This window comes from Columba livia, chromosome 10 (genome assembly GCF_036013475.1).
Source record: "Columba livia isolate bColLiv1 breed racing homer chromosome 10, bColLiv1.pat.W.v2, whole genome shotgun sequence".
Lineage (NCBI taxonomy): Eukaryota > Metazoa > Chordata > Aves > Columbiformes > Columbidae > Columba > Columba livia.
In genome coordinates, this window is record NC_088611.1 from 1,142,170 (window position 1) to 1,169,868 (window position 27,699).

General features: G+C 43.7%; 1 protein-coding gene across 2 annotated transcripts in view; it reads left to right on the forward strand.

Annotated features, from left to right (window-relative positions):
• Positions 1-27,699, forward strand: part of SYN2 (synapsin II) — a 185,017-nt gene that overhangs the window by 60,846 nt on the left and 96,472 nt on the right. For both annotated transcript variants that reach the window (XM_065074449.1, XM_065074448.1), the window contains exons 2-4: positions 10,035-10,092; positions 13,083-13,174; positions 17,421-17,577. In XM_065074449.1, coding sequence (XP_064930521.1) covers positions 10,035-10,092; positions 13,083-13,174; positions 17,421-17,577 — 307 coding nt within the window. The remainder of the gene's footprint in view (positions 1-10,034; positions 10,093-13,082; positions 13,175-17,420; positions 17,578-27,699) is intronic.

A 27,699-nucleotide genomic window follows, 5' to 3' on the forward strand; every position in this document is an offset into this window, starting at 1 on the left:
ATCTCCAAGGGCTTTGCCCCTCAGCTGGGGAGCGGATGGGTAGAGCTTCCCCTCTGCTCTATTAGTTGTGCTGCCAGTTGACTGTGGAAAAAAATATCACTCACTAACTTCACCAACTTCAGCAGCACCAGAAAATTCTATTATTCTCTTAGCCATAGGGGGAAGCTGAAAATCCTCAGTCACACAGACTTTTAGTTATTTGGCTTTGTAGAGAATATTAAAATCAATAAAACAAGCATGGATATTTCAAGTACAGACAGAATACATGTGATTATACTTCTAAGTATAATGCTAACATACAGTTCAGTTTTATAACGTACTTGGGAAGCTTAATTTTGAACAGAAGAGACTGCAGTCCTTTCAGTGAAAGGGTTAGAGTGTTGCTAAAACATACTCCTTGCTGTGTTTTCAGAGCCGCGCTCCCATTCATGCACATTTTGCAGGAGTTGCTAGACAAGTACTGTATTTTCAGGTCCTTGCTAATGTAGTATCCCGTTTGAAAATAGTTCTAGCAGTGATTTGTTGGGGTGAAAGTACCAATATGTCTGAAAGTCTGCCCGGAGAAGGAGTGCCTGGAGCACCCTGGCGGTGGCAGAGTGGTGATCTGCACCGTTCCCTGTGTTTCCCCGCGGAACATGGTGTGAAATGTGGTTTTAAAGAAGAAAAAAGTGATACTGGCGAAAGAATTTTCTGGGTTTTTTTGCTATCAGTTTGTACTGAGAATTATCAGTATAATGTGTTCCTCATGGCTGTTGTAGCTGGAGTATCTTGCAGCAATTGGTTTTTCATGGCAGCATTCTAGATGTTCCTCTGAAGATAATAAGTAGATAAAGTGCGTGTTTCTGAAGCTCAGTTTTCCATAAGAACAGATAAATTAATTCTTTTGTTCTGCTGAGCACGGTGCATGAAATCCTTCTGTCCTGGGGGGACTGCAGCTGAGGTACCACCCGGCTTCCCGGTACCCTGGGATCTGATGTAGAGTCAGGGGAGACTGTCGTGAAGCCAAGGGGAACGGTGGACGTGCATGCGTGCTGTGAGGGAGCAAAAACTACCCTTAGTATTGATTAATTCACTTCAGAATAGGAAAGGAGTATAGACAACATTAGCAATTGCTGTTCATTTCATGCATGTTGATGTCAGTGATTCGTTTCCCTGGTGGTTTTTTGCTAACCCTGTGTTAAATACAAAGAGTCTGTACTGTTGCTGTTGAGATGCTTTTTCTAGTAGATCTGAATGCAGGTGCAGGTTAGGTTGGTGGTACAGGCTGTGGGCTGTCGTTCAGCACACACACACCCCCGATTTGACGGTAGTGAAGCGTTTCCCCTGTTCTCAGCCGGCTCTGGGCTGTGCCGGCTGCCCGGCCCCTGCTTGGCTTTCCGAGGGCGTTTATACCGCTGCGGCTGCCTTAAAGCTGCTAAAGCCAGAAGGATGACCGAGGGCCTGAATTTATCTGGGATTGGAAACGATAAACGATATACATTTCTCTCTACAGAAGAGGGCAGCAAACGCCATATACTCTGGTTACTGCAAGTTAAGGAGAGCTGTGAACGCCAGGTTGTCTGATTGGTGTGCTCAGAGAAACAGGGCAGCACATCACTGTCTTAAGCCTAAACCTTGGTTTCACTTGCACAAAACCAAAAATCGAAATATCAAAGCCTGTTTTATGCTGATTGTTTGGGATCCTGATTCAAATGTGAGCTCTAGCACTCTGTAACACGTTCTGGTGATGGAACTGCAAGAGACCCCGGATCCGTGCGATGGAGGTGAAAGGATCTCCGAGCCAGAGATCAGCGCAATTGCTCCTTGCCATTTAAATATCTCCTTCAGTATTGGTGGGGCCACAGAAGTGTTGCTGCGGGGCTGCGAAATGCCTGTGGGGGGCCAGCTGGGAAAAAATACTCAGACTTTGCTGTACTGTCACTGCCATTCTCCGCAAAGGCCACTCTTCTGATTGAGAGTGGTTTTGTGTGTGCGTGTAGGTTAACATATATACATGTTTCTGTCTTCGGTAAGATATTTTGGCACTTGTGGCAATCCTTTCTTGTCCAATTAATCCATTTTCCCCTGGGTCTTGTCCCTGTGTGGGCTGCAGGTTTAATGTGTGATATTAGGACTGCAGTGGGTGTACTGAACCTGGTTGAACTGCGGGCTGGGGCTGCCCGGCCGTGCAGTCTGCAGCCCTCTCTGCAGAAATGGGGGGGTTCTGCACGCTGCCCCTCTTTCTGAGCGCATGTGGACTAGCTTGTTCAGAATCTCAGCCACAGGACAAGCACAGAGGGAACTAGCTGGAGAGGTTTTTAAGATATAGTTTCTATATCAAGTCCTCAAAGGTGAAAATGCAAACAATGTGATAGCCCAACCTGTGGCATGTGAGCATCACCTTGTAATGCCCGCAGACACAAATGATTCACGTTTTCTCACCTCACAGAGTCATACGTCTTGCTTACAGGCATTCAAAGCACCTTCGAGAATTCAGTATAAATGGAAAAATTAAAAGGCAGATAAATTTCTGCCAAAGAGTTTCTCAATAACGTGGGTTCTGTTTCAAAGATTCACTTTGTGCTGGTTTTTATGACATTTCAGGTGTTGTTAGAAATCACCTTCTGTAGTGTAAAGTCTTTTAGACTCACTTGATTTTTTTTAGCTCAATAGGAAAAAAAGTAAACTAAAATATTCTAGATAGTTTGGGGTTCTGTGTCCTAGATCAGTCACCAGGGGCTGCATTGTGTGACAGTTTTGCCACTTCTTCAAGGTCTTCCTTTCTGAACAGCTGAATGGCTCAGTAACCATTTGTAGTACTTTATCTTCATTGTCAGCAGAATGAGGAGTTGGAAAAATGGACTTCGTAGTTGGTAGGGAGACTTGGAAATGACAAATTGAACTTTGTTACTTTAGCCTGCAATATTATTACACTTGCTATAGCAGATAAGATGAAGAGCTGAGAGCAGCTTTTGCAGAATATTCAGTTTGAGTCTGGGAGCACTAGGAACCACTAAAGCCTACATTGGTCTTTAGAACAGCAGTATTTTGCAGTTTGGCTGGGGGTGTTTCCTGGACAAAACTTGGGACTTTCTGTTCATCTCATGAGTACAAAATATTTTTATGAACCTTGCCATGGGAAAGTGTAGTAGTCATTCGAATGAGTCAGATTTGGAAAAGGTTATAATGTGTTGCATCACATATGAGGTCTTCCAGTGAGGAGGGAATTAACATTTAAAAAATACTTTCATTTGTCATCTAATTTAAAAAAAAAAAGCCCCCAGAACGACATGGTGACTGTAAATCTTGCGCGGAGGTAACGGGCTAATGGTAAATGTTACACGATGGGAGGTGTGGGCTTTTGAGACATTACCAAGGGCAGGGTGGTGTTTGCTCCTGAGAGAGCTCTCGTTCCACCTGCAGCGGGCAGGACGCGAGGCGTGCTGTGCGGAACAGCTCGCGGGCCAGCGCCGGCGCCGGAGGCGTTTCCTCCTGGAGCGCATCTCTAGTGAAAACACCGTGCTCGGGCACGGAGCACAGACACAAACAGAACAACAACAGTGGGTCCTGGGCTGGACGAGCCGTGCTGTGAGAGAACAAAATGGCTCTGTTTTGTTTAAATAATCAGACCAAAGGAGATAACGTTCAGATATATGTCAAGGGGAAAGGATAATTTGGGTTTTTTTTTAAAAAAAAGGCTAGTAAAAATTAGGAGAGAAAAATGGGGATTACATCAGAGATTGTGGAAGCCTCTGGAGATGCCACATATAAAGCTATTCTAAAAATGACCCCACCTTTCTAGCAAGGGGATGTGCAGCACAGACAGGGAAATGGAGTAATTCTTGCTTAATAAACTTGCATTCTTTATTTCTAGATTGTTTATGCTTTTTTGATATGCTTTTAGAGGTGAATCTCTTTGGGCAACTTCTGTCTGCTCAGGAAAAGCCTCCACTGAAAACTCTTTACTGTCTGCTCTTCTCAAAATCACAGAATCCCAGCATGTCAGGGGTTGGAAGGGCCCTGGAAAGCTCACCCAGTGCAATCCCCCCATGGAGCAGGAACACCCAGATGAGGTTACACAGGAAGGTGTCCAGGCGGGTTGGAATGTCTGCACAGAAGGAGACTCCACAACCTCCCTGGGCAGCCTGGGCCAGGCTCTGCCACCCTCACCAGGAACAAGTTTCTTCTCATCTTTCAGTGGAACCTCCTGTGTTCCAGTTTGTACCCATTGCCCCTTGTCCTGTCACTGGTTGTCACCAGAAGAGCCTGGCTCCATCCTCCTGACACTCCCCCTTTCCATATTGATCCCCATGAATGAGTCACCCCTCAGTCTCCTCTTGTCCAGCTCCAGAGCCCCAGCTCCCTCAGCCTTTCCTCACACGGGAGATGCTCCACTCCCTTCAGCATCTTGGTGGCTGCGCTGGACTCTCTCCAGCAGTTCCCTGTCCTGCTGGAGCTGAGGGGCTCTTTCCTGGGTTTAACCTGAGCAGTGAGGGATCCCAGAGGGGGCAGGTGTGGGGCCCCGTGCTCCTGCTGAGCAGCTGCGTGCGGGAGCTCTGCTTTGGCTTGTGTTTGACAAAGGGCTGTGCTCCGAGTTACACAAGCCACAGAAGGAAAGCCTCGCACCAGTGGTTCCTACAAACATTTTCTGCTGCCCTGTTAAGCTGTAGCTGCTCAGGTGCTTTCATGATCCTCAGTAAAACTGGGCAGATGAGCAAAGAAGAAATCCTGTTAGTTTGACGGAATTAACTGCGTGATCGGTTCCCACAGGAGCCCCCTGGGATGACTCCATCACCTGCTGATGGACACTGGGACCATCGTGCTTGGGTTTGTTCCTGGTCATTCTCTTTCCATATGTTACGACTGACAAAATTGATGTAGTAGCTGTAGAGCCAGTGGTTTCGGGTAAGATACACTGTGAAGACCGAGACATTGTACCACTGGAAACAATATGATATAAAAAAAAATGACCATGCTGTGCCATTTGGCACGGAATAAAATGTTCAGAAATCATTTTTATTGTGAGCTTGATAGATTAAATAGGCTTAAATGCAGTTGTTTATGTGTTACCTTATAGAAAGACAGCTAGATTGTGACTTAGAATGGAGAACTGCATTAATTGCATCCTGCCTGTCGTACCGGGGAAAAAAAAACGCGTTTAGGGAATGCGTCAAGTTTCAATTGGGGTTTCTGTGGGTTGTCAGGCCACACGGTGAATAACTGGAAAGAGCAGCCGGTGCATCCTTGCCATGACAGCGCTTCCATGGAACGGGGCGTTTCATCAAACCGAGTGATAAACAGCAGGACTCAACCGGCCTGGTACAAACGTGAGCTACGGGACCTGTTAGAAGTAAGCCGTGCTATTTCCGAGCCGATCACATGTGCTGCTGGTCAAATTTACAGGCTCCTCAAGTGGAGATGGTCATTAAGGTAATGAAATCCAGCTCAACAGGGAGCACTGCTAGCACTAAAAGCCATGCGTTTGGTATGTTCCAGCACTTATTTGGTGGTGATGCTCTGCTTCTTCTAGGACAGTTTCTGTATGAAGTAATAGCTTGAGAAAACATAACTGGTTTTTAAGAGAGTAAAATACTGGTTGAGTCAAGTGCAAAAGGATAACTTTAAAAGGATAACTATAACTTTATAGTGCAGAAGAAAAAAAGAGTGTTTTAAATCCAAATAGGTCTTTCCAGAATCTGAGTAACACATTTAAGAGTATCAAGTGCCTTGAGATTCAGGTTTTAAATGTTTTATTCTTTTATAACAGTCGCTTTTCTTTTTTTTTTCTTTTAAAAATGGAATTAGACAATTAGTTATTTCTAACCGGGTTTAAACACGAATGCTGGGCTTGCTTTCTCTTCACCTTTGTCTATTCAGTGGTGGGGGCGGCGTGTGGCAGTCTGGCTGGTTCTGTGTCAATGGTCTGTCACAATCTTCACACGCACGCGGTGGTTCCACTGGAGGAGTTATCTGAGACCGCTCTGTGTATACATATATATATGTACCTGGTCCTACTTGCATTGTGCTAGCTGTTTATAAAGGTTGACGGTCCGCAGTTTGTGTGCTCTAGAGGGTGCTACCGTTCTAGATGATCAGCAGACTTTTGCCCTGATGCAGGAAACTGGCGCTATAGTTATTTTTGAACGCACACTTTTCTTGTTGATCGGATCAGTAATGAGTTGCCAGTTCGCTGTTCAGACATAACCAGAAATCAGCGTTCAGAGTGAACGGAACGCTGGGCTCACACTGTTATTTGCACAGAAATCGAAGTGCCAGTGTCAGGTGTTGGGGTGTGCGGTGCTGTGCAGGGCTGGGCAGGGTTCGCACCGGCCCCACCTGTGAGCTGTTATACAAGCTGTCACCCATAAGCTTTGCGTTGCGGTGTGAAAGAATGCAAAACGAAGAAGTTAAAACCCCTTGTATGTTAGCAAAGCATTTTACTATTGATTTTGCTGCCAGTGAAAAGTAGCACCAGTTTTATTATTTTGTTATTTTATATAGCCAGAGAGTGGTAGTCAATGGTGCGGAGTGTAGTTGGAGGCCAGTATCTAGTGGAGTGCCTCAGGGGTCAGTGCTGGGGACAATATTATTCAATATATTCATTAACGATTTAGACGAGGGAATAGAGTGTACTATCAGCAAGTTTGCTGATGACACCGAGCTGGGAGGAGTGGTGACACTGGAAGCTGTGCTGCCATCAGAGACCTGGACAGGCTGAGAGCTGGGCGGGGAATAACCTGATGAAATTTAACAAGGGCAAGTGTAGAGTCCTGCATCTGGGCAGGAACAACCCCAGGTTCCAGTATAGGTTGGGAAATTACATATTAGAGAGCAGTGTAGGGGAAAGGGACCTGGGGGTCCTGGGGACAGCAGGGTGACCATGAGCCAGCACTGGGCCCTTGTGGCCAGGAAGCCAATGGTACCTGGGGTGGGTTAGAAGGGGGTGGTCAGTAGGTCAGAGAGGTTCTCCTGCCCCTCTGCTCTGCCCTGGGGAGACCACACCTGGAATATTGTGTCCAGCTGTGGCCCCTCAGTTCCAGCAGGACAGGGAACTGCTGGAGAGAGTCCAGCGCAGCCACCAAGATGCTGAAGGGAGTGGAGCATCTCCCGTGTGAGGAAAGGCTGAGGGAGCTGGGGCTCTGGAGCTGGACAAGAGGAGACTGAGGGGGGACCTCATTAATGTTTATAAATATATAAAGGGTGAGTGCCATGAGGATGGAGCCAGGCTCTTCTCGGTGGCAAACAATGATAGGACAAGGGGTAATGGGATCAAGCTGGAACACAAGAGGTTCCGCTTAAATTTGAGAAGAAACTTGTTCGTGGTGAGGGTGGCAGAGCCTGGCCCAGGCTGCCCAGGGAGGTTGTGGAGTCTCCTTCTGTGCAGACATTCCAACCCGCCTGGACACCTTCCTGTGTAACCTCATCTGGGTGTTCCTGCTCCATGGGGGGATTGCACTGCATGAGCTTTCCAGGGCCCTTCCAATCCCAAACATACTGTGATACTGTGTGATACTGTGATATAAAATGAAAGCACATTGGGTTCGTGGCATAGCAAGATACTGCAGAAACATATGTAGATGTTGTGAAGTTTGAGGGAAATATTTCAGGTTGTTTGTATATATTTGAAACATTTTTCGTGATTGCCACTTGAATTGTTGTCCTCGCTGAGGTTCAGCAAGTAGTATGAGTTCACATTGCACCGTATCTATGGCAACTGTATATTCTATGGTTGTTTAATTTTAAATGTTCAAGATTTTTATCCAGCAAATGAATTGTGAAGCAAGAAATGCATAAATATTTCACATATTTTGAAGAGATTGTGACTCTAAGAGGTCACGCTGATAGCTCCAGTAGGCGGCATTCACGTTAGTGGTGTTGCGCTTTGGTAACTTCCCTCATGTGACAGCTCTCCTCGCACCCTTCCCATGCAATGTATGCATGGGATAGATGTTTTTATGGTAGGATTGCACATTTCTTATATTGCGAATAGGAAGTAATTCAAGCAGGACACGTCTGTATTTCCCAAGTATAGTAAATAAAATGAACACTAGCTGCTATTTCACAGCAAACTCGTGCAAGAATTTCTTAGTGCTTGTTCTGAAATGGTCGTGTTACAACATTTTGCTGTAAGGTATTTTTTCGAGATATCGAGACAAATTCCTGCAGTTTGTGGCTCAGCATTTGGAAAATATTATTGAATATTAGACATTTTTATAGAAGTTGTTTGTTACAGCTGCTTTGCTATTAAGTCCCTTTAAAGGTTTAAATGTCACATTTGTTTTCAAGCCCCGTGTTGCTTAACTTCAGTGCTTACTATTGCTGTTTATCTTCAAAGCTGAAGTCATTTGTTGAAATCTGAGTCGTGCCAGACTTCAGTTGTTTAAAGGCTGCCTCATCTAGATGTTGTTGAAGTAGGAAGACTGAATTTAAAGGAATAGCTTCTCACTAATTAATAGTTAACTAATGTTTTGAGCACATTCCAATATGTGCAATGGGGATCCAAATTGGAGTTTTAAATATTTTTTCAGTGGTAAATGGTAGCTTTTCCACTAGGGCGCTGAAGTTGTGTGGTGTTGTGAGTCGGTTGCTGTTGGGAGGCAGATGTGCTGGTGTCTCCGAACACGGCCCCTTGCCCTCTGCTCTGCTTTTGTGAACTGGTTCCAGGCTATACACTTGTCCTTGGTTCTCCTGCACTGTTAGGTTCACCTGCTCCTGCTGGTGCTTCAGTATCAACAGCTTTGTCCTAAGTTGAGCCATGTCTAGACATCTTCAAAGCTGTCAAGAGGTAATTTTCTTATTCCCCAGATGGAATTTCAAGCAAGTTTGGAAAGAAAAATAAGTGATGAGTAATAGTGATACAGTGTGTTTAACTTCTACTTTTTATTGGCAAAGATATCTGATAACTTTATGTGAGTATGCACCTCCTATAATCAAGCCATGGGTTTCAAACTTCACATTTCATATGTGTTTATTACAAGAAAACAGCATAAACCAGTAATGGAAACACTTTCTTCATTGTTATCTTCTTACCAATTGTGTATTTGTACAGAACTAATTGTTAGGCAATGTTTTCATACGTCATTTCAGTACAAACCTTTTCTTTGCTTTCTACCATCCATTCCCAACAACACCTACGATATCTGTCAGAAATAGGTTGCCAGCGGCAGTGTTTGCCATTAATCATGCTGAAGTTTGGTTCTTCCACCATTGAAACCAGGGTGACACTCTTCTGGAGCTCAGTGGGAAAAGGGTTTTCCAAAAGCAATAATGAATTGTTTTAATGTGCAGCACACATCTCTTTCACCGATGAGGCCGTTACCAACAGCTTTCATGGTTTTTCAGTTCTGCTGAGTCCAAAGCAGGTACAGGCTGCCCCAGGCACAGCTAACGGGTCCTGCAGAGGGTCCGCTTGGCAGGCCTGGGGTCAGCGGATTCACTGCTGCCGTGTCACTGCAGTCCCGATGCACAGTAATTCCTCGTCAGCTCTCCTCCAGATTAATTGCAGTGTCTCAGGTTATAGTCTAGAGAAAGCAAAACTGATTAGTACATCCGGCACCCACAGGTTTCATGACAACAGTCTCCGCTACCCCTGATGTGTTCCTGCGAAACAACAGGAAGTTTCTAAGTGTAGTGTTTCCAATAAAGCGTTTTTTCTAAATAAGCTCTTTGGACAAAGATTAACATGAATGGTCGTTAGGATGTTGTTCACATTGAAATGAATTTCCGCTGGCGTTGTTGACTTTACTGAGAGCAGGACTGCATCTTTTTAGTGGTACTTGTTTTTTCGTTGATGAAATATGAAATATGAAATATGTATTTTAGTATATTTTAATATACACTTTAATGTTGAAAATCACATTATTTATGCTTTTTATCGCAAAACACTGCACGATGGGATGTTAGTGATACAAGGATGAACTGTTTTTGTGTAGTGGTAGATTCAATAAGTATATATGTGTATTTTCGAGACACTAAAGGCCATACAGGAAGCTTCTATGTAGCTACTGGTTACAGATACAGCCATCCTTGATTTTCTCTCTCTCTTTTTCCTGCAGGGCCAAGGCTTTTCGTGGAAAAAAGGTCCATGGAGAATATGACATAAAGGTTGAACAGGTAACTAAATGACTGAACATTATTTTTATATTTCTGTATTCATACGAATACACATATATATACAAATACATATCTCCCTGGAGGTATTTAAAAGACGTGTAGTCATGACACTTGGGGACGTGGCTTAGTGGTGAACTTTGCAGAGCCGGGCTGGCGGTTGGACTCGACGATCTTAAGGGTCTTTTCCAACCTCAATGATTCTATATGCATACACGTATAGATAGCTACGTTGTCTTTTGGACTTAAAAAAAACCCCTCACAATTTAAGTAGGGCACTCAAATATTTAATTGTTTCATTCTACAATAGCTCTTTTTAGAGGATTCTGACTGTAATTTGCACAACATTCAAAAAATGCAATTTTCATAATGTGTTGTTTAGAGACTGTGAATTTCCCAGACACTCCACGAATTACTTGTTGCCTTTTTGTATCACTGCTCCCTTCACTCACGGACACACAGGCACTCTGCTTGCACTGCTAGCATGTGTGTTGTTTTTGAAAAAGCACCGAATAAATATGGAGATATAACTCAGGGTGCATTAGAATTGTGACTATTTTATTTGTGCTAGATATCTGAAACCAGAGGGGTAAATAAGTATTTTCACTGCCTTTCAATCTGTAGTTATACGAATAGATGCTACTGCAAGAGGCTTTAGTACTTAAACTGAATTGTGTTGTCATTGGAATTGTGAAGAGTGAGGGAAGATTATCACGAGCTGTGTGGATTCGACCTGTCTAAATCCACTGGAACAGTACAGCATCCAGCCCTGTGAATTCTTTACCCATTGAATATCTGCTGATGTTCTTGGCTTGAAAGCAGGACAGGCTGTGCCAGGGCTCTTCAGGAGGTTTAAGGGACAGATGGTTAAAAGAAGTGCAGCTCTTTTGTCCCAGATCCACCTAGACCAGCCCATGCAGTGGACATTGTGCGCTCTATCTCTTTAATATTAACAAAAGCTCTGTGTAAGTGTAGAATTTCCATCATATGGTCTTGTAGGACCAGAACCACCTTTAATAAGATCTCAATAAGAGACAGAAAGTTTCTGACCCCTACTAATCACTTTGTAGCAGGTCAGCACTCTGACAATTGTATGCAGTTATTAACAACTACTTCAGTGTCCTTTTCCCCATCCCAGAATGTCAGGGGTTGAAGGGCCCTGGAAAGCTCATCCAGTGCAATCCCCCCATGGAGCAGGAACACCCAGATGAGGTTACACAGGAAGGTGTCCAGGCGGGTTGGAATGTCTGCACAGAAGGAGACTCCACAGCCTCCCTGGGCAGCCTGGGCCAGGCTCTGCCACCCTCACCAGGAACAAGTTTCTTCTCAAATTTAAGTGGAACCTCCTGTGTTCCAGTTTGCACCCATTGCCCCTTGTCCTGTCACTGGTTGTCACCAGAAGAGCCTGGCTCCATCCTCCTGACACTCCCCCTTTCCATATTGATCCCCATGAATGAGTCCCCCCTCAGTCTCCTCTTGTCCAGCTCCAGAGCCCCAGCTCCCTCAGCCTTTCCTCACACGGGAGATGCTCCACTCCCTTCAGCATCTTGGTGGCTGCGCTGGACTCTCTGCAGCAGTTCCCTGTCCTGCTGGAACTGAGGGGCCACCGCTGGACACAATATTCCAGGTGTGGTCTCCCCAGGGCAGAGCAGAGGGGCAGGAGAACCTCTCTGACCTACTGACCACCCCCTTCTAACCCACCCCAGGTACCATTGGCTTCCTGGCCACAAGGGCACTAATACCAGAGAGCATTATTTTATTTTTATACTCCTTAGTGCATCTTATTTATAACATAGAAAATCTCGTGTTATGTACTAAGCTTTTAAAGTACATCATTTATATTATGAATCCTCATCATTGTATAATATGGTTTATTAACTCGAGAGCTCAGTTGTCAATCTCAGATTAAATAGATTTTAAATGATTCTTTAACATTGTTGGCACTTATACAAATATTTCAATCTCTCACCATTTGCTGTTTTTTACGATAATCTTACAACTGCCCTTTGCGTTCAGAACATCACAACACTGATCCAAGAAGTATGTAAGCGTGTGGGATTTAATGGGGAAACGTGGGTGCTGGAGGTGAAGCACTTGGTTAAGCTCTGGAGGGGCTGGGGGTCAGCACTTGCTCAGCTGAACACGGAATCCTGAGAGCCTCACACAGGTTTCCCTTGGGAGGACTTCCAGTGGTGCCATTTTTCAAGAGGATTCTGACACGCTCTATTCTGTATGAGTGTCGGTGACAGCAAAGACGCTTTTATTTATCCGCTGGAAGACAGCTGGCTGCATTTCAATTATTCTGCTGTGTAATGTTATTGTAAAGTGCCTTGAGAGTTTAAGCTGGTGAAAGACTGCGGATAAATAAAAAACATCCTGTCCTTTCCTTTCAGATAACTGTAGATTCAGAGTATGGAAGTGATTCCTTTTACATTCCCCATTTCCAGTGTGAGAAGATGCTTTGAAAAAGTTCTTTATTTGTGAATTTCACGAGTCAATTGTTTATTAGCACCAGATCATTTTAAAAGAGTAAATGCACATCAAGGAAGTGGAAAGGGGTAAAATATATGAAGAGACACTAAGTGCTATAGGAAGATGTTTGATTTATCATAATTGTTTTAGCAGTGCTTTTGTACTGTTTTCTTCAAAACTTCATATAAATGCCTGTTGAATCTCTGTTATTCTATGTGATAGCTCCATAAAAATCAAAGATACAATATCTGCGCTTCCATGCAGACATGAACAAGGAAATACACTTTTTACTGCCCCACAGTCCTTTTTCATAAAGTCTTTCTTTTGCTTTCTTTGTATTAGAATTTATTCAGATGTGATGTGTTATACATGGCAAAGATTGTTGGATTAGTGTCCTGTTAGTGCTCATTTATTCCAAGTGGGTATTGTCGGCAGTTCAGATACTAATACTTAAAAGGAGGGACTTGGGAAAATAAAGGTTGAATAAGCCAGAGTGACTGATGTGAATCTTCTTTTCATAGGCAGAATTTTCAGAAATCAACTTGATAGCCCATGCTGATGGCAATTACGTAGTGGACATCCAGGTGTTTCGAAATGGCACTAAAGTTGTCAGGTAAGAAAAATGAAACGGAATAACAGCAAAAAGCAGTAAATGGCATCATGTATGCATGTAAAAGGCATGGAATGTTTTTTTGTATATGTGCCGTGGGGGTTGTTGGCGTGGGGAGTGGAAATGAGGGGTCTGCCTTGTGCAGAACTCTGCTTGGGACAGGAAGGAGGTCTCTCCATGTTTTGGTCGCATGAAAAGTGGATTGGATTAAGGCGGGGATGAAGTCTGGTATAAAGAACGTAAAGACGGGGAGTGCGGGTTATTGATTTGGGTCTGATCTTTGCTTCAGAAATAAAGCCAGTTTTGGTGATTTTGTACACACCAGACCTTTCCAGATGAGCGGTATTTATATCCAGTGTTGAATATTTCCTGTCGAAACAGGCCAAGTCATAGCTCTGCTCTCAGGATAGTTACTGGAATATCACTGTCTGTTTGAAAGATTTCCATTTAAAGGACTGAGGTTTCCCAACAGGCTGTTTTGTCCAAAAAGGATTATTCCAATGCAAGTCAGGGGTTTATTTTTCAGCGAGGACACCAACCGCCCTGTAAATAGAAGAGGAGAAAACAGGGGTACATCTGGGCCGAGTAAAAGCTTACGTAAGCATTAGCAAAATCATTTCGGACAATCCTATATTTTAGCTAATTTAGGAGAATTACTCCTATTTTGTATAAGTTAGATGTAGCAGTTGCCTGGCTGAACAATTGCATGCAGGAAGGTAGATCAAGCCTGCTACTCTACTGCTTCTCTTTAGGCCCCAGTAAGGGTTCAGGGGGCTGGGCAGCATACAGCATCTTCATATTTTTGCACAGCATCTGTCTGGATAAAAGATTTGAACATTTCTACTCATTTATTTAAAAAAGTCAACAAAAAACTATTGGCAAGTGTACTTCATGCTTTAAAACTTGCAACTGTTTAATCTCCTGTGTGTTCTAAATACGCCGCATCTTAGTACAACAACCACTTATGCCAAATCCACAAGATTATTTCGTTAGAATAGTGAGAGATTTTTATTTTTATTTTTTTTTATTATATTTTTTTAGGATTGAGGCTGTTTTTTCCCCAACAACGGCAGTTTTGGAGCCAGGAAATCTTCATCACTGCTCCTTAGTGGCTTTTTTTGTAGAGAACTTTCCAAACAGAACAAAAATATTGAGGCCAAGTTAGCATCAAAACACATCAGTACTTAATGTGAGTTGGGAACCTCCAGAAAATAGCATCATATTTGCAGTTTATGAGAAAGTTTGCTGGTGTTAGCAAACGGAGAACTCTTGTTATGTCATCTGATAACTCTGATCATGAGATGACAAAGGATTTTATCATGTTTTTGTGGGTAATTGATTGAACCCAGTAGCACTGGGCTGATGAATTTCCCTCCAGCCTGTGTGAGGTACCTGCGTGTGTGTGTGTTCTGGTGTGAGAAGGGTATGGACACCGTGGGACAGCAGGTCTCTGTTCTGTGACAACTTCTCCAGATACAGAATATAATGATTTTTCATTAATGCTCTGTATCTTCAGATAAGTGCTGGACTTTGTTGCTTTGAGCCTAGTTGGTTTGTGATGTTTATTGTCTCTTGTGTCACTAAGGAATGCAGAGGCAGTGATGGATGCTACTTTATATGTTCAGCTGATAAGAAACTTCGTTAGAAATCCAGTGTTAAACGTGAGTCAGACAATAGGATGTGTGGCATGTGCTTTTGTTTCTGTCCGTCTCAACTATCAAGAGAGTTGGGAGAAACTGCTGGTCCCACTGGTATCTGAGTTCCTATTGAATGTGGACTGTGAGCATATGACCAAGAAGGCCTGAATATTGAGGTGAAAAGTCTATGTGTTGTTAATATGAGTTCCACAGTGACCTCGTGTCGTGGATTTATGAGCAAAATATTAGCGTAGCACAATGGAATGTTAACGTTAACGTTAATATGTGATTTCTAATAACGCTTAATCAACAGCTGATTAACAAAATGATTTAAAACAATTCAGTGGAATTTGTTATAGTCAAATCAGCAACTTGATTATGGATTTGATGACGTCAAGGGTCACACTGTGCTCACAAAAGAGTTAAATCACTCACGTATAGAGACACACACAGGTATGCGATTAGAAACTTAGGTACACACCTATAAACGTTTCTTTCTCAAGGTGAGTGAGTCAGTCACTTCAATGCATCACCATTTGTCAACGGGCAATTCGTTGAAACTTGAGAGCTGTGTCCCGGCCCCCGGCTCTGCGGTGCCGTTCATCACGGGATGTGCCTTCGCGTCTCCACTCACCCTGCTCGTGCCTCAGCTTCCCCAGCGCCCCTGCACTGACACGGTGGGGAACGGTTCTCCCGAGATCACCCCTGCCCTTTGGTGCCCGCATCGCGGCCAGCACCATTAGCTAGGAAAATCTGCAATTTCAAGGACAACATTTTGCTGCCTTAGTTTAGGAGGAAAAAACTGTGCAACAAGCACCTGCTTGTTTAGTTTTTGTGAATGGAAATCAAACCATGAAAAATCACAGAGTCCCAAAATGTCAGGGGTTGAAGGGACCTGGAACGCTGACCCAGTCCAATCCCCGCACCAGAGCAGGAACACCCAGATGAGATAATGCTGAGATTTTTGGATCTTACAAACAATTAAGCCAGGATTAAAATTTTTCTCATGACCTTCTGTATACACAGTCATTCTGCCCAGCGGTAGTTACAGAACTAGAGCAATTATGTAAATGTGTCATGTCCCTTTGAGGACTTTTTGCAAAGTAAATTTTATATATATATATATATGTTTGTGTATGTGAAAGTACATTCCCCAATTCCCCCATTGTTTCATTAAATCAGTATTTTAAAGGATACTTTCTGTTCTTTACTGTTATTTAAGACCAGTGCTGTGTTTGTGATGAAGTGTAAACCCCGTAGTGCTGTTTTAAACAATAGAGGGGTCTCTTTCTTTCACTGAGTCTGCGGTTTTGATTAAGGCATCATCAGTCCTCTAAGTGTTACACTCCTGCTGTGCCAGGAAATGGAGTTGCCTTGTTTCGAACACTTGGCACACCACCGTGAAGCCTCGATCACCAATTCTCAGAACAATGCTAGAAATATTATTTTTGAAACATGTTAAAGGCAAGCATTTATTTACAAGTTTTGGTCATTGGTCTACAGTGCCCTTTGAATGACTCCAGGCAGTAAATCTGTATAATGTTGCTTTGCCGAGTCACGCGTTACGTTGGAAAGCCAACTTCAGAACCCAGCGAATATACAGTGACTGCTGCATTCAGGCTCCAATCTCAAAACTGCTTAAGAAATTTGAATGTGAATTTTAATCATTTTGGTTTGGTTTTGTTTTACCAAAGTGAGATTTCAGAATCATTCAAGGCATGTAAATAATTACACTGATTTACTAGACTAATTTAATTTACCCTGCAGTTATCCTATACCTCTTCAGGAGGCTGATAGCTTCAAGCTAGTCAGTGTTTTTTCCACCTGCAAAATTGAAATAAGGAGGAGAATCTTTCAACAGTCAAGTTTAGGAGCCGATTGCCCCTGACCTGTTGCGTTGTGCCTTGTGTTCTCCATAACCTGCTTTGGTAACGCAGTGTCAGGGTTTGCGTGAGGTGCAGATGGTGACAGGACAAGAGGCCACAGGGGTCGCCAAAGGGAAATCCTGATCAGATACAAGAAAGAGGACCAAAAAACCAAAAAAGCGCAGTTGTGAGTTCAGAAATGCGTTTTGACAAATGTCTCGACCAAAGGTTGTGGTTATCTCCAGCTCTGGTGTGATCCTGTAGGGAGCAGTGCGGTTTGCTTCATCTGTGCAAACAGTCTGACACAAGCTATGGAAGAAAAGTTGTTCTTCAGGAGCTTTAGTTTCTGGCAGAGGCATTTCCCTGCTTCGGTTTTGGTTGTCATTGCTCATGGTGGATATAAACTAAGAACGCAATCAGAGTTGTGATTTATTGTGATTTTATTCAAATGTGATTTATCTTTGAGTGGAAAAACAGCCTAAAAACCAGGGTGATTTGTCTCTTCTCTTAATGGAGTCGCATTATTGACTGTGTGCTGATGTTTTCTGATCAGCGGTTAAGAAATGATACAGTACAGTTTTTCGTAATGTCATAATAATTCTTTCTGTCTCGTAGCATTTCCCTTTGTTTTGAGAGGTCTTTTAGTACTTCTGTGTCCATCAGCTAGACATGTTTCCCTGATAAGATTTTGCTGTTGAAGGAGAAAACAATTTGATCACTGACTGTTCCCAACGTATCTTTCACTAGGTCATTCAGGCCTGATTTTGTCCTTGTTCGCCAACATTCGTTCAGCATGGCAGAAAACGAGGATTTCCGTAACTTGGTCATTGGAATGCAGTACGCGGGCATCCCGAGCGTCAACTCGCTGGAGTCCATCTATAACTTCTGTGACAAGCCCTGGGTGGTAAGTGATGCACTGGAAACTTTGCTGGTGCAAAACCAGTTTGTGACTTTTTTGTTTGTTTGTTTGCTTGTTTGTTTAACAGAATCACAGAATCGACTGGGTTGGAAAAGACCTCAGAGATCATCCAGTCCAACCCTTGGTCCAACTCCAGTCCATTGACTAGATCATGGCACTAAGTGCCATGTCCAATCTCAGTTTAAAAACCTCCAGGGCCGGTGAGTCCAGCACCTCCCTGGGCAGCCATTCCAATGCCTGACCACTCTCTCTGCAAAGAATTGCTTTCTAATCTCCAGCCTAAATTTCCCCTGGCAGAGTTGAAGCCCATGGCCCCTTGTCCTGTTGCTGACTGCCTGGGAGAAGAGACCAATCCCCACCTGGCTAGAACTGCCCTTCAGGTAGTTCTAGAGAGTGCTGAGCTCACCTCTAAGCCTCCTCTTCTCCAGACTAAACAAGCCCAGCTCCCTCAGCCTCTCCCCATAGGGCTTGTGTTCAAGTCCCTTCCCCAGTCTTGTTGCTCTTCTCTGGACCCGCTCCAGCACTTCAATCTCTTTCCTGAGCTGAGGGGCCCAGAACTGAACACAACACTGCAGGTGTGGCCTCCCCAATGCAGAGTACAGGGGAAGGATCACTGCCCTTGTCCTGCTGACCACGCTGTTTTGGATACAGGACAGGATACCGTTGGCCTTCTTGGCCACCTGGGCACACTGTTGGCTCATGTTGAGCTTCCTGTCCATTAGTCCCCCAGGGCCCTTTCTGCCTGACTGCTCTCCAGCCACTCTGCGCCCAGCCTGTAGCGCTGCTTGTAGTTCCCTTTCCTGAATATAAAGTATCAAGCTACAAAGTTACTTAGCAGAGCAGTGAAGCAATAGTGAAAGGAATCAAAAGTAAACTAAGATATTTAAATCATTTTTTTCAAAGAGCCAGTGTAGGCCGTGTGGAGAAAAAATATTTGTAGTACAAATAATGAAATAAGTGAGGGCACTAACGGAAAGCCAATCCATCGCTAACATGCTTCCTCAAGTGAGGAAAGTGTGTTTATTCACAGCTTGTCTGGGAAAAGCAAGCTGAGAATATTTTTCATATTTGTGGTTTTGAACGTAGCTTAAACAGACTTGTAGCCAGTGTTTTGCTGTGACAGTTTTGGGGCTGTGCTTCAGCAAGGACATGTGAAGCTATGCGTTTCCTCGCTTGAAAGCTCTTTTCATAATCTTGTGCATATGGGGTAGGAGTCAGTCTGTTCAGCTAAACCGAGAGTCATCACTGAGAATCACTGATATTTGCCACTTTTAGTATAGAAACCAATTCAGTTTTTCTCTACTTGCTTTGTAGTGGTGTGGTTAGAATGTGGTGATCGTTTTGGTTCATAGAACGCTAACCGTAGCAGCTACAAGTCACAATGTGGTGCGGTAAAAGATGATTGTCAATGGTGCAATCGCTGTTGCTTTAGCAGAAGAATTCAGTTGCCCAAGAGCCAATACAACTTTAAATACCACTTGTTATAAATAGCCAAAGCTCCATAACTTTTTCCTCTAGCGTCTGGGTAAGAAAAGAAGGCTTGTCAGTGTTTTTCATGCTGAACAGAAGTTTTACCGCAATACCTTTTATTGCCTTGAAGATGTTTATTTTTTTACACTGTGAAAATCCCTCCTAAAGATTATCAGCAGATTTTAACATAGACTTATTTCAGCTAATTTTTCGTACTTTTATGTTGCAATAAACTACAGTGGGGAATAAATGATTGCAAGAGCCTTTATAACTTCTCAGAATACATATCGAACATTTCTGCATTCATTACTTCAATACATCACATTTTCTATGCTGCGTGGCATTTCTTAATGCTTTGATTCATTGTACGTGATGAAGCCGGGCAATGAAGCAATAACAGTAGCATTTGTATGCAATAATCACGCAATAAAAAGTAGATGAAGAATTCCTCCTGGTCATGTTTTTCTGGTGGCATTAGTGTCATGGCTGTTCTTCCACCAGACCGAAAAACAAGGTATTTCTTTCTCAGAACTGGTGTCTGCTGATTCTTCTCTATTATAATAACAGCTGGGAGTAACTAGGAGCTGTAGGAAAATTTACTGTAATACCTGGAAGACCTGGCAAAAGAAATACAAACTTACACATGTAAAATAATTGTCATGTTCCATATATGGGAATTTTTGTCCCATATAGTACACCTCACAAACCAGTAAAAAGTATTTTGCTTACAAGATCTTATTTGAATTTAGAGTTGTAATAATTTTAAAATAGTCTTGAATGACGGTGGAGCTTTTCTAAGGTGTGACATAACAGTTCCTTCTGAATTGCCGTATCTGTATCTCTGCTTTGTGCAAAAGTTTCCTTTTTGGCCGAAATTTCTGCAGTTTGTCTCAGCCTACATAGAAATGAAGTGAAAATATTTTTAAGCGGATCTTATTTTGTTTGAGCATGGAGAAGAATGATTTATTTTTTCCTTTGAGCTTTTTCACCTTGCCATTGCTCCATGCGACAGCCAAAACAAGGTTTGTTTGAAGCGCCCCAATGTTGCACAACCTCAGCAAGAGTCTCTTTCCCATCGCTTAGGTATTTCCTCTCAGAAATAACTCATCTAGAGACATTTTAAGGGTCAGACAGGACACATGCTGCAAGTTAGAACCTGTTTTCCAAGTCTTGTGTAGCTCCATGCAGTGGTTTTCACGCGGATGCAGGAGCCTGCAGACGAGGGGCTGCTCCCATTCTGAATAGGGGTGGCCTGGACTTTAGCTGGATCCCAGTTTAGGAGTCTGGACTTGCAACTTGAGCACAAAAGTAGTTTCTGTACAAACACAAGGGGCTTGTTTGGGCATTTGATTTGGAGTATCTTGACTTCTGTCTGTTGGGGTAGGAGGGGATGTAGGAACAACCGTGTTCATCCCGGAGCACCATGGAACCTTCATCAGATTTGGGAACGGTAAACACTGCAACAAGTCCTGCAAACCCCTTTCAACCCGAGCCCAGCACAGATACTCTGAGGGTAAAAATCCATTGATCCTTTGATTCAGCCAATTTCATGGCTGTTCAAATAACGCAATGGGATCAAAGACGTAAGTTTTGCTAGTATTATATTCTAGCCTGTTTAATTAAACCTGACTCAAACACTCTGCCTATGTGAAAACCCTGATTTCGTTTTGGGTGCATGAAAACCATTGATGCCCATACTGGGCTCCTACATGTACTTTAGGCCAGCGAATCAAGCCGTGTTCCAAACTTAGTTAAACTGTGACTAGAAAACCCTAGCAGAATTATTCTGCGAGTTGCTTGATCAGAAACCAGTTCACCATTTATAGCGCTGATGAAAGGTATTGAACCACCTGCCATTTTACATTATTTGTAGTCTTAACATTCATATAAAAAGAAAAGGAGGTTCTACCTCATACCCGTGTGTATATTTCCGTAACGCACATCTTAGTGCACTGCAAGTCAGCAAGCGTGCGCTTCGGCCTCCCGTCCGCTGGCGCCTTTCTTGACGCCTTTCTGGACAATTCCCTTGTTAACATGGGTGATACTTTTACGAAAACAAAGGTCACAAGTTCAAATCCCTTATGAAAAATTAGAAATCAGGACTCTAGAAAAAGTGACAAGTAACAATCTTTATTAATTGGTGAGAAATTTGCTGCCAGTAAAATCTGAGTTGCAAAAGTGAGTTGCAGTTTTTATTACAGTAGGAAAAATTTTTAAAAAAATAAGGTGTCCAGTGGAATGAGCCTTTAAGGAATGAAAAGTTATTATAACATCAGTGTGAAATGAGGAGTAACATGGAAGTGCTAGGAGGAGGAGTCGGGCAAGTTGGACCAGTTTGAAAAGGGCTGTCAAAGAAAATGAGAGTTAGAATGCAACGTACGAGTTCTTCAGAGTCGCAGGTGTTTGCTTTGGCGTGCGCGGGTCTGCCTGCGGCCCTGAGCAGATGCACCCTGCGCCGGAGCCCCCAGCGCCCGCCCCCATCTGCCAGCGGGGCCTCCTCGTTCTGCGCCTGCCCACAGCGGGGCTTCCTGGGTCTGCCAGCGGTCAGCAAACTCCTATTCGATGGGAGCTATAGTAAGGACGGGGGTGTGGGGGAAGGATGCCAGGCACACGCTAAAGATACTTCTGCAGACAAGTCTTAGAGCTTGTGTTCGCTGGTGTCAGGACACGCACAGACCTTTACGTCAGAAGTTCAGACCACCATATAACCTTTGAAAAGTTCAGATGCCAGCAGTCGTGGCAAGGAAATACTGAGATGAATGTCTGTGGTGAGGTGTTTGCATACTGAAATATGTTAACGATCTGGGATCATTACAGTGCTGTTATTTCACTTCTGCGATAATAGTTCTCACCCACCTCACGAAAAATGCATGAACCTGGCTGGTGAGATGGATTTCACTTGAATGCTGGTGAGAATGTCAAGAAAGCAACTTACGTGGGGGTAAAGCCTGAGTTTTGTCAATAAAGACTAAGTTCTTTGTTACTGAGTGCATGCAGAGCTGTCCCTTACCCCATTCCTTACCTTATTACCTTTAAGTTTTATAATAGTAAAAGAAAAAAAGGGCAGAATTAATACCTAAAATTATGATTTGTTATTATTTAAAGTAACAATCTAGATACTTTATTATCTCTGTTTTCCTTTAGAAAATGTCATGCGAGGAATAAGTGAGACATTCCTTAGCTGAGGGTTATGAGATTGTGTGTAATCTTTCTGATAGTACACGATGTAGGTAAGCCAAGCGGGGCTGGAAGTAACTAGAAAATGTCATGATAATTAATGGCAGTGGTTGCAGTAATAGGTGAAATCTCATGCTTATGATCCAGGTTAGGGAGAGAATATTTAAAATAAAACAACACAGTTTTCCAACGTATTGGTTTGAATTTAAAAATGGACTCTTCTGTCCTGCATGCAGCCTTTTGGATGCTTCCTATGAAGATTTCTGTGAAATCTGCATGTGTAGGTGTTCCCATCAGTTGAACCTGCTCTTGGTTTTAGCTTCCGCTGCACAGGCTGGTGGGGCAGCAGAGCTCCCCGGCCACGCCGGGCACGGCGGGTGCTGTGAGCTGGAGTTAACTGCTGCGTACCCTGGATGTGCAGATCCTGGCTTACTTGTGAGGGACTGAAACATTCAATGTCCGTGGCTGCTAAAGCTACAACACTTTATCTCAGTTAAACTCGGGCTTTTGCATATTAATTAGGTGTAGCTAGACTGCTGCCTCTAGGTTCAGGTAGTGATAAGCATTTCAACGCTGCAGAGATTACAGAATTGCTGCAGTTGTATAGACCGAGTGTGTTTGATTGAAGAGAAAGAAAATTCTTGTAACATCCCAGGTTGTCAGGGGCTGAAGGGCCCTGGAAAGCTCACCCAGTGCAATCCCCCCATGGAGCAGGAACACCCAGATGAGGTTACACAGGAAGGTGTCCAGGCGGGTTGGAATGTCTGCACAGAAGGAGACTCCACAACCCCCCTGGGCAGCCTGGGCCAGGCTCTGCCACCCTCACCACGAACAAGTTTCTTCTCGTATTTAAGTGGAACCTCCTGTGTTCCAGTTTGCACCCATTGCCCCTTGTCCTGTCACTGGTTGTCACCAGAAGAGCCTGGCTCCATCCTCCTGACACTCCCCCTTTCCATCTTGATCCCCAGGAATGAGTCCCCCCTCAGTCTCCTCTTCTCCAAAATCAGTCCAGTTCCACAGTGGCAGTTCTGGTTCCTTCAGTGCAGATAAAACAGCTGCAGCTGTAGCTGGCTGCGGATCTGCTCTCTGGTCAGTGTGCTGTGGGAAGCTGCCTGTCAGTGGTGGCTGTCGAAGGCTTCAGGCATCTGCTGATACATTAATTACACGTTTACTCGGGTGGAGGAGGTGGCACAACCTACAGTGCAATAATGGGTGTGTGGAAAGCGTCTGTGAGCTCTGTGACCTCCATGAGCTCTTGCTGTGCTGCTGGGGGAGTCTGTATTTAGTTGAAATCCTGACTTGATGTGAAAGGAAGATCCTGGCATTTTTTACATTGGGCTCCATCTGTGAACACATCTCGTACGGAAACATCTTCCAAGGATTGCTGGGACTTTGCTGCATGGGATGAATTTATTGTTATTAGGGGTTCTAAATGTAAGAGAAGTGCCACAGAACACTTTGTTATGCCAAAACTGATTTCCTTGCTCATCTGCAACCCCTCTCAGGGAGGGCTGGCTGTGGCTTTTCCTTCTGACAAACTTGGTAATATTGTAAATCTCCCAGTTCTTGTTTGTTTCTTTTCCCGCAGTTTGTGACCGGACAGCCAAATACATTTTTGCAAGTTTGTTGACATTCTCCTTTTTTGCTCCTTTTGCCAAGCTTACGTAATTCTGTGCCTTCATGTGTTGTGTTTTGCTTCGCATTTCTTTTGCAGATGATTTTCTACTTCTCTGTCTTCATGTGTCTGCTGCTATTGAGTGCTTCATTGCTCTATTCTTACCTGGCTTTGTTTGGCAGCTCCTGTTGACCCTGTGCAGACACAGCCACGCAGATGACCCTCAATATTGTGTCTAAGCGTCTTCTGGAGAATGAATCACAACTAAGATTAATATACAAAGAAGCAAAATCTTTTGGAAGCCTGTTTACTGTAAATCTCTGAGACCTTTCAGGGCTATTCCATGCCTGTTTTACAGAAAGAAATTAGGAACTCCTTACTGAATATTTATTGCACTACAAGAAAATTCTGTGCTTATTACTAAACGTAAGATTTGTACAATAGCGCTGAACAAGGGGCTAGAATTTGGCTGGTTATTGCAGTTCCCTGTATGCCAGAGGGGATCTTATTGGAGGTCAAGGTTAAAGGACACATACCTGCAATCTGGCTTCAGCTCAGACAGGGAAGACATTTAGCAATGTTCAAACATAATGTCTGTTAGCACCATAAACCTTAGAAATGTTAGAACCTGTATTTAGTCGGTGTCTGTAGTGTAATCTATTCACTGGATGAAGCCTGGCGCCAGCACTGAACCGTCCTGTTGTTTGAGCCATCCTGGCAAGGTGGATCTACGTGATAGAAGGTGACAGGGACACGGGGCGGCCCGAGCCCACCCGCAGAGGGTGCTGATGGCGGTCCCGTCCCCGTGCCGCAGGGAGCCGCGGTCCCGGGGCAGAGCCGCTCCGCTGGGCACCGCACACCATCGCAGGGCTGCTGAAGTTTGAACGGCTCCATGTGATAACGGGTGGCAATCTCCACAGCAAGTCAATTTGCTATTTGCAGGTATTTACGTGAATGGGTAGAGGTCTTTCTAAAACCGGTTTTGTGCCTTTCAATCATATGGAGAGTGTTGGATTTGCAGACGTAGTGAAGGCAGACGTCTGTGTGTCTATAGGGCAGCCAGAGAACAAACTGTCCACATGTGCTGCTCGCTCTTTCTTAAGCATAAAAACCTGTAGTGTAATTCTCTGTCAGCCAGTGAAGATTTTGGCCTCTTTGCTCAGTCTGCCGGTTAAAGCAAAACACGTTGATGGATTTGTAGTGCGAGAGCTGAAAGTAAATTCACGGAACTGTGTCAGAGAAAGGTGAAAACTTTTTAAGTTTTTTGGTCGAAAGACCATTTATTAGCAAGTTTGAACATTACATTGCAGCAATGTTAATAAATAATTATTCATTTTAATGTGCAACAAAGAAATCTAAAAACATTAAACCTAGCGGTGTGGTTTCTTCTTTGCACATCTTTATAGAGCTGTTTCAAGTCTAGTCTATTCTTGCAACTGAAAGGGAATATTATGGTCTTGCTAAATGATTTTGCTTTTCTAAAATACGTAAGCTCACTTGAAGTTCCTTGCAAAAAACAGAGACTCTTAAATAGCAAATATAGCTCAGTGGGTGATGGTTCATTTTCTGTTCCATACAGCATGTAATTCTTACGGCTCTGCATTCATCAATCTTTGCTTGAACTATGAAGTACTTTATATACAAACTGAGTATATACGTGTTTTGCTTTGACCGGTATTTACTGCCATGAGGCCAATTTAATTCACGATCCCCATGAATTTTTTAGTGCATTCTTGAATTCAGATTTTTTAGTGCGTTCAGGTTGTTGAGTGCATTCCTGAGTTTGGCGCTGGGTTGTTGTCCCTTTGCCCTGCTCTTCTGTGCGCTGAGGAGCAGCAGCGGGAGCTCTTGACTCCCATTGCGGACTTTCATTGCATTGAACATTTCTGGTGGCAGAAAACTGAAACAGACTTTTAACCATTTCTCAGCTTCTACTCAAAGAAATTGTATGTAAATAAAGACTGTAAGATTAATCTGAAAACCAGGGCTGGGAAGCTGTGGCTTATATCCTTTGTATGATCTGCTGTTCTGCTACGGTATTGAAATTCAAACCCTGTCTTGCAGAGAGAAATCCCATCAGAGTTCCAGACCCGAGCGGACGGAGGAAGAAATGCAGCCGACTCAATATGAGTGATAAAGCATACTTCAACTTTATTGCCCGAGATAGCGTGCATTTATACCAAATACCATAATTATGCATACTTGTCTCTATCTAATAGGCTAAGCACATTTACTTACTCCACCTACTTGGGTTTAGCTAGCTATGCGCATCCCACATTCTTCTGACTCTTATCTCTTCAAAAATATCCTGACCCTGCCTTAGTTAGTACTTTTCCGTTCCCCCCTTTCCCACGGCCTAATAGGCAAGCTAACTAAGGCCTACTTATGTCAACTAAAATGGGCTCTGCTCGTACAGTTGCTTGGTGGACTCATGTCTGTGCTCCTTGAGCCAATCCCCGACACTGTCTTTTGTCTTTGCTGAAGTCAAATTGAAGGCCATCATTGTTGCAGGCCAGATTGTGAAAACTACGTCATGTGCAATCTTAAAATTTAATTAAAAAGGAAACCTGTATGTTATATTCCCCATTAAAGTACCCTAGAAATATTTTTTCCCAGGCAAGAACTAGGTAGGGATTATATCCGCTGCTTTGCTCTAGCAGCGTGGTGACTCAGGGAGAAGTGGAGGGTTAGAGTCCCCTTCCCGAGAAGGGCGTTTGTCCCCCAGCCAGGAGGGTCCACCCCATCCCCTGCCCCAGCTGGCATGGGTGCCGAGTGTCCTTGTCCTTGTTCCTTTTATGAGCTGTACTGACATACCTGCTCTGTGAAGTTTCTCCTCGAGCCCACGGGTGGTTACCAACGCTCTGAAGTACCGCAGCGTTCCCGTGCTGGGATGGAATGGTGTTCTACCATCGAGCTTTGCCAGAAAGAGCTTTTTAGGTCTCCTTGGCTTCCTGAAACAAGGGAAGCATCTCGGGACAGAAAGTCCATGTAGGTAAGAAGCCTCGCTTGAATCCTGAGAGCAAAGTTGTAGTTGCACATTGATTGCATCCATGCAATTTAAAGGAAATAAAAAAATAATGTATTTTAACCATATGTTTAGCTTTAAAATGGGATTTACTTCTTACTTCAGTGGTTAAGTACATAAATAATGCTTTGTTTCTGAAGGTAACGTCACGTAGACACATCTGAACACCTCACAAAGTTTCGTTAGCTGCAGGGCTCCTTACCAATGGGTGTGGGAGGGCTGTAGCTGCACCAACCCCCTTTGCATCAAAGGTGGATTTCATCCTCCGCCATGGAGTTGCGTTGCATTCGGTATTTTTATAAAAACTTACTATTTTATCTGGAAAGTCTCAGGATTGTAGTATCTCTAAAAAACCCCACAAACCAATGAAATCTCTTTTTGTGATAGTGAGCCCCAAGCCCTTTTGAGAAGTGCTTCAGCACATGCCCCAGCCCCATTACAATAAACAGGTGCACAGATGTTTCCTTGAGCAACCCACTGAACTCGGTGTTCCCATCGGAGTGGAAGAAACTGCACATTCTCAGTGCTGGCAAGCGCTCCCGAGAAGGGTCCTCACCGCTTTTATGGGAATGACTCCATTCCATAAACTTTTTCCCTCTGCAACTTTTCATTCTGAAATAAAAAGTTCCAGAAGGCCTCTTGATCTAGGCCTCATGGTACTAATTTTCGCTAATCCTTTTCTAACCAACACGTCTTGATCTGTTTTCTACCTTTTGTGCTCATAGCTATTTTTCCTTCGTTTTAATCCACATGTGTTCCATAAATCTCATTTCCTCGCTGTTTACACATGTTGTCACTGCCTCTGTCGTTAGCCAAGGTG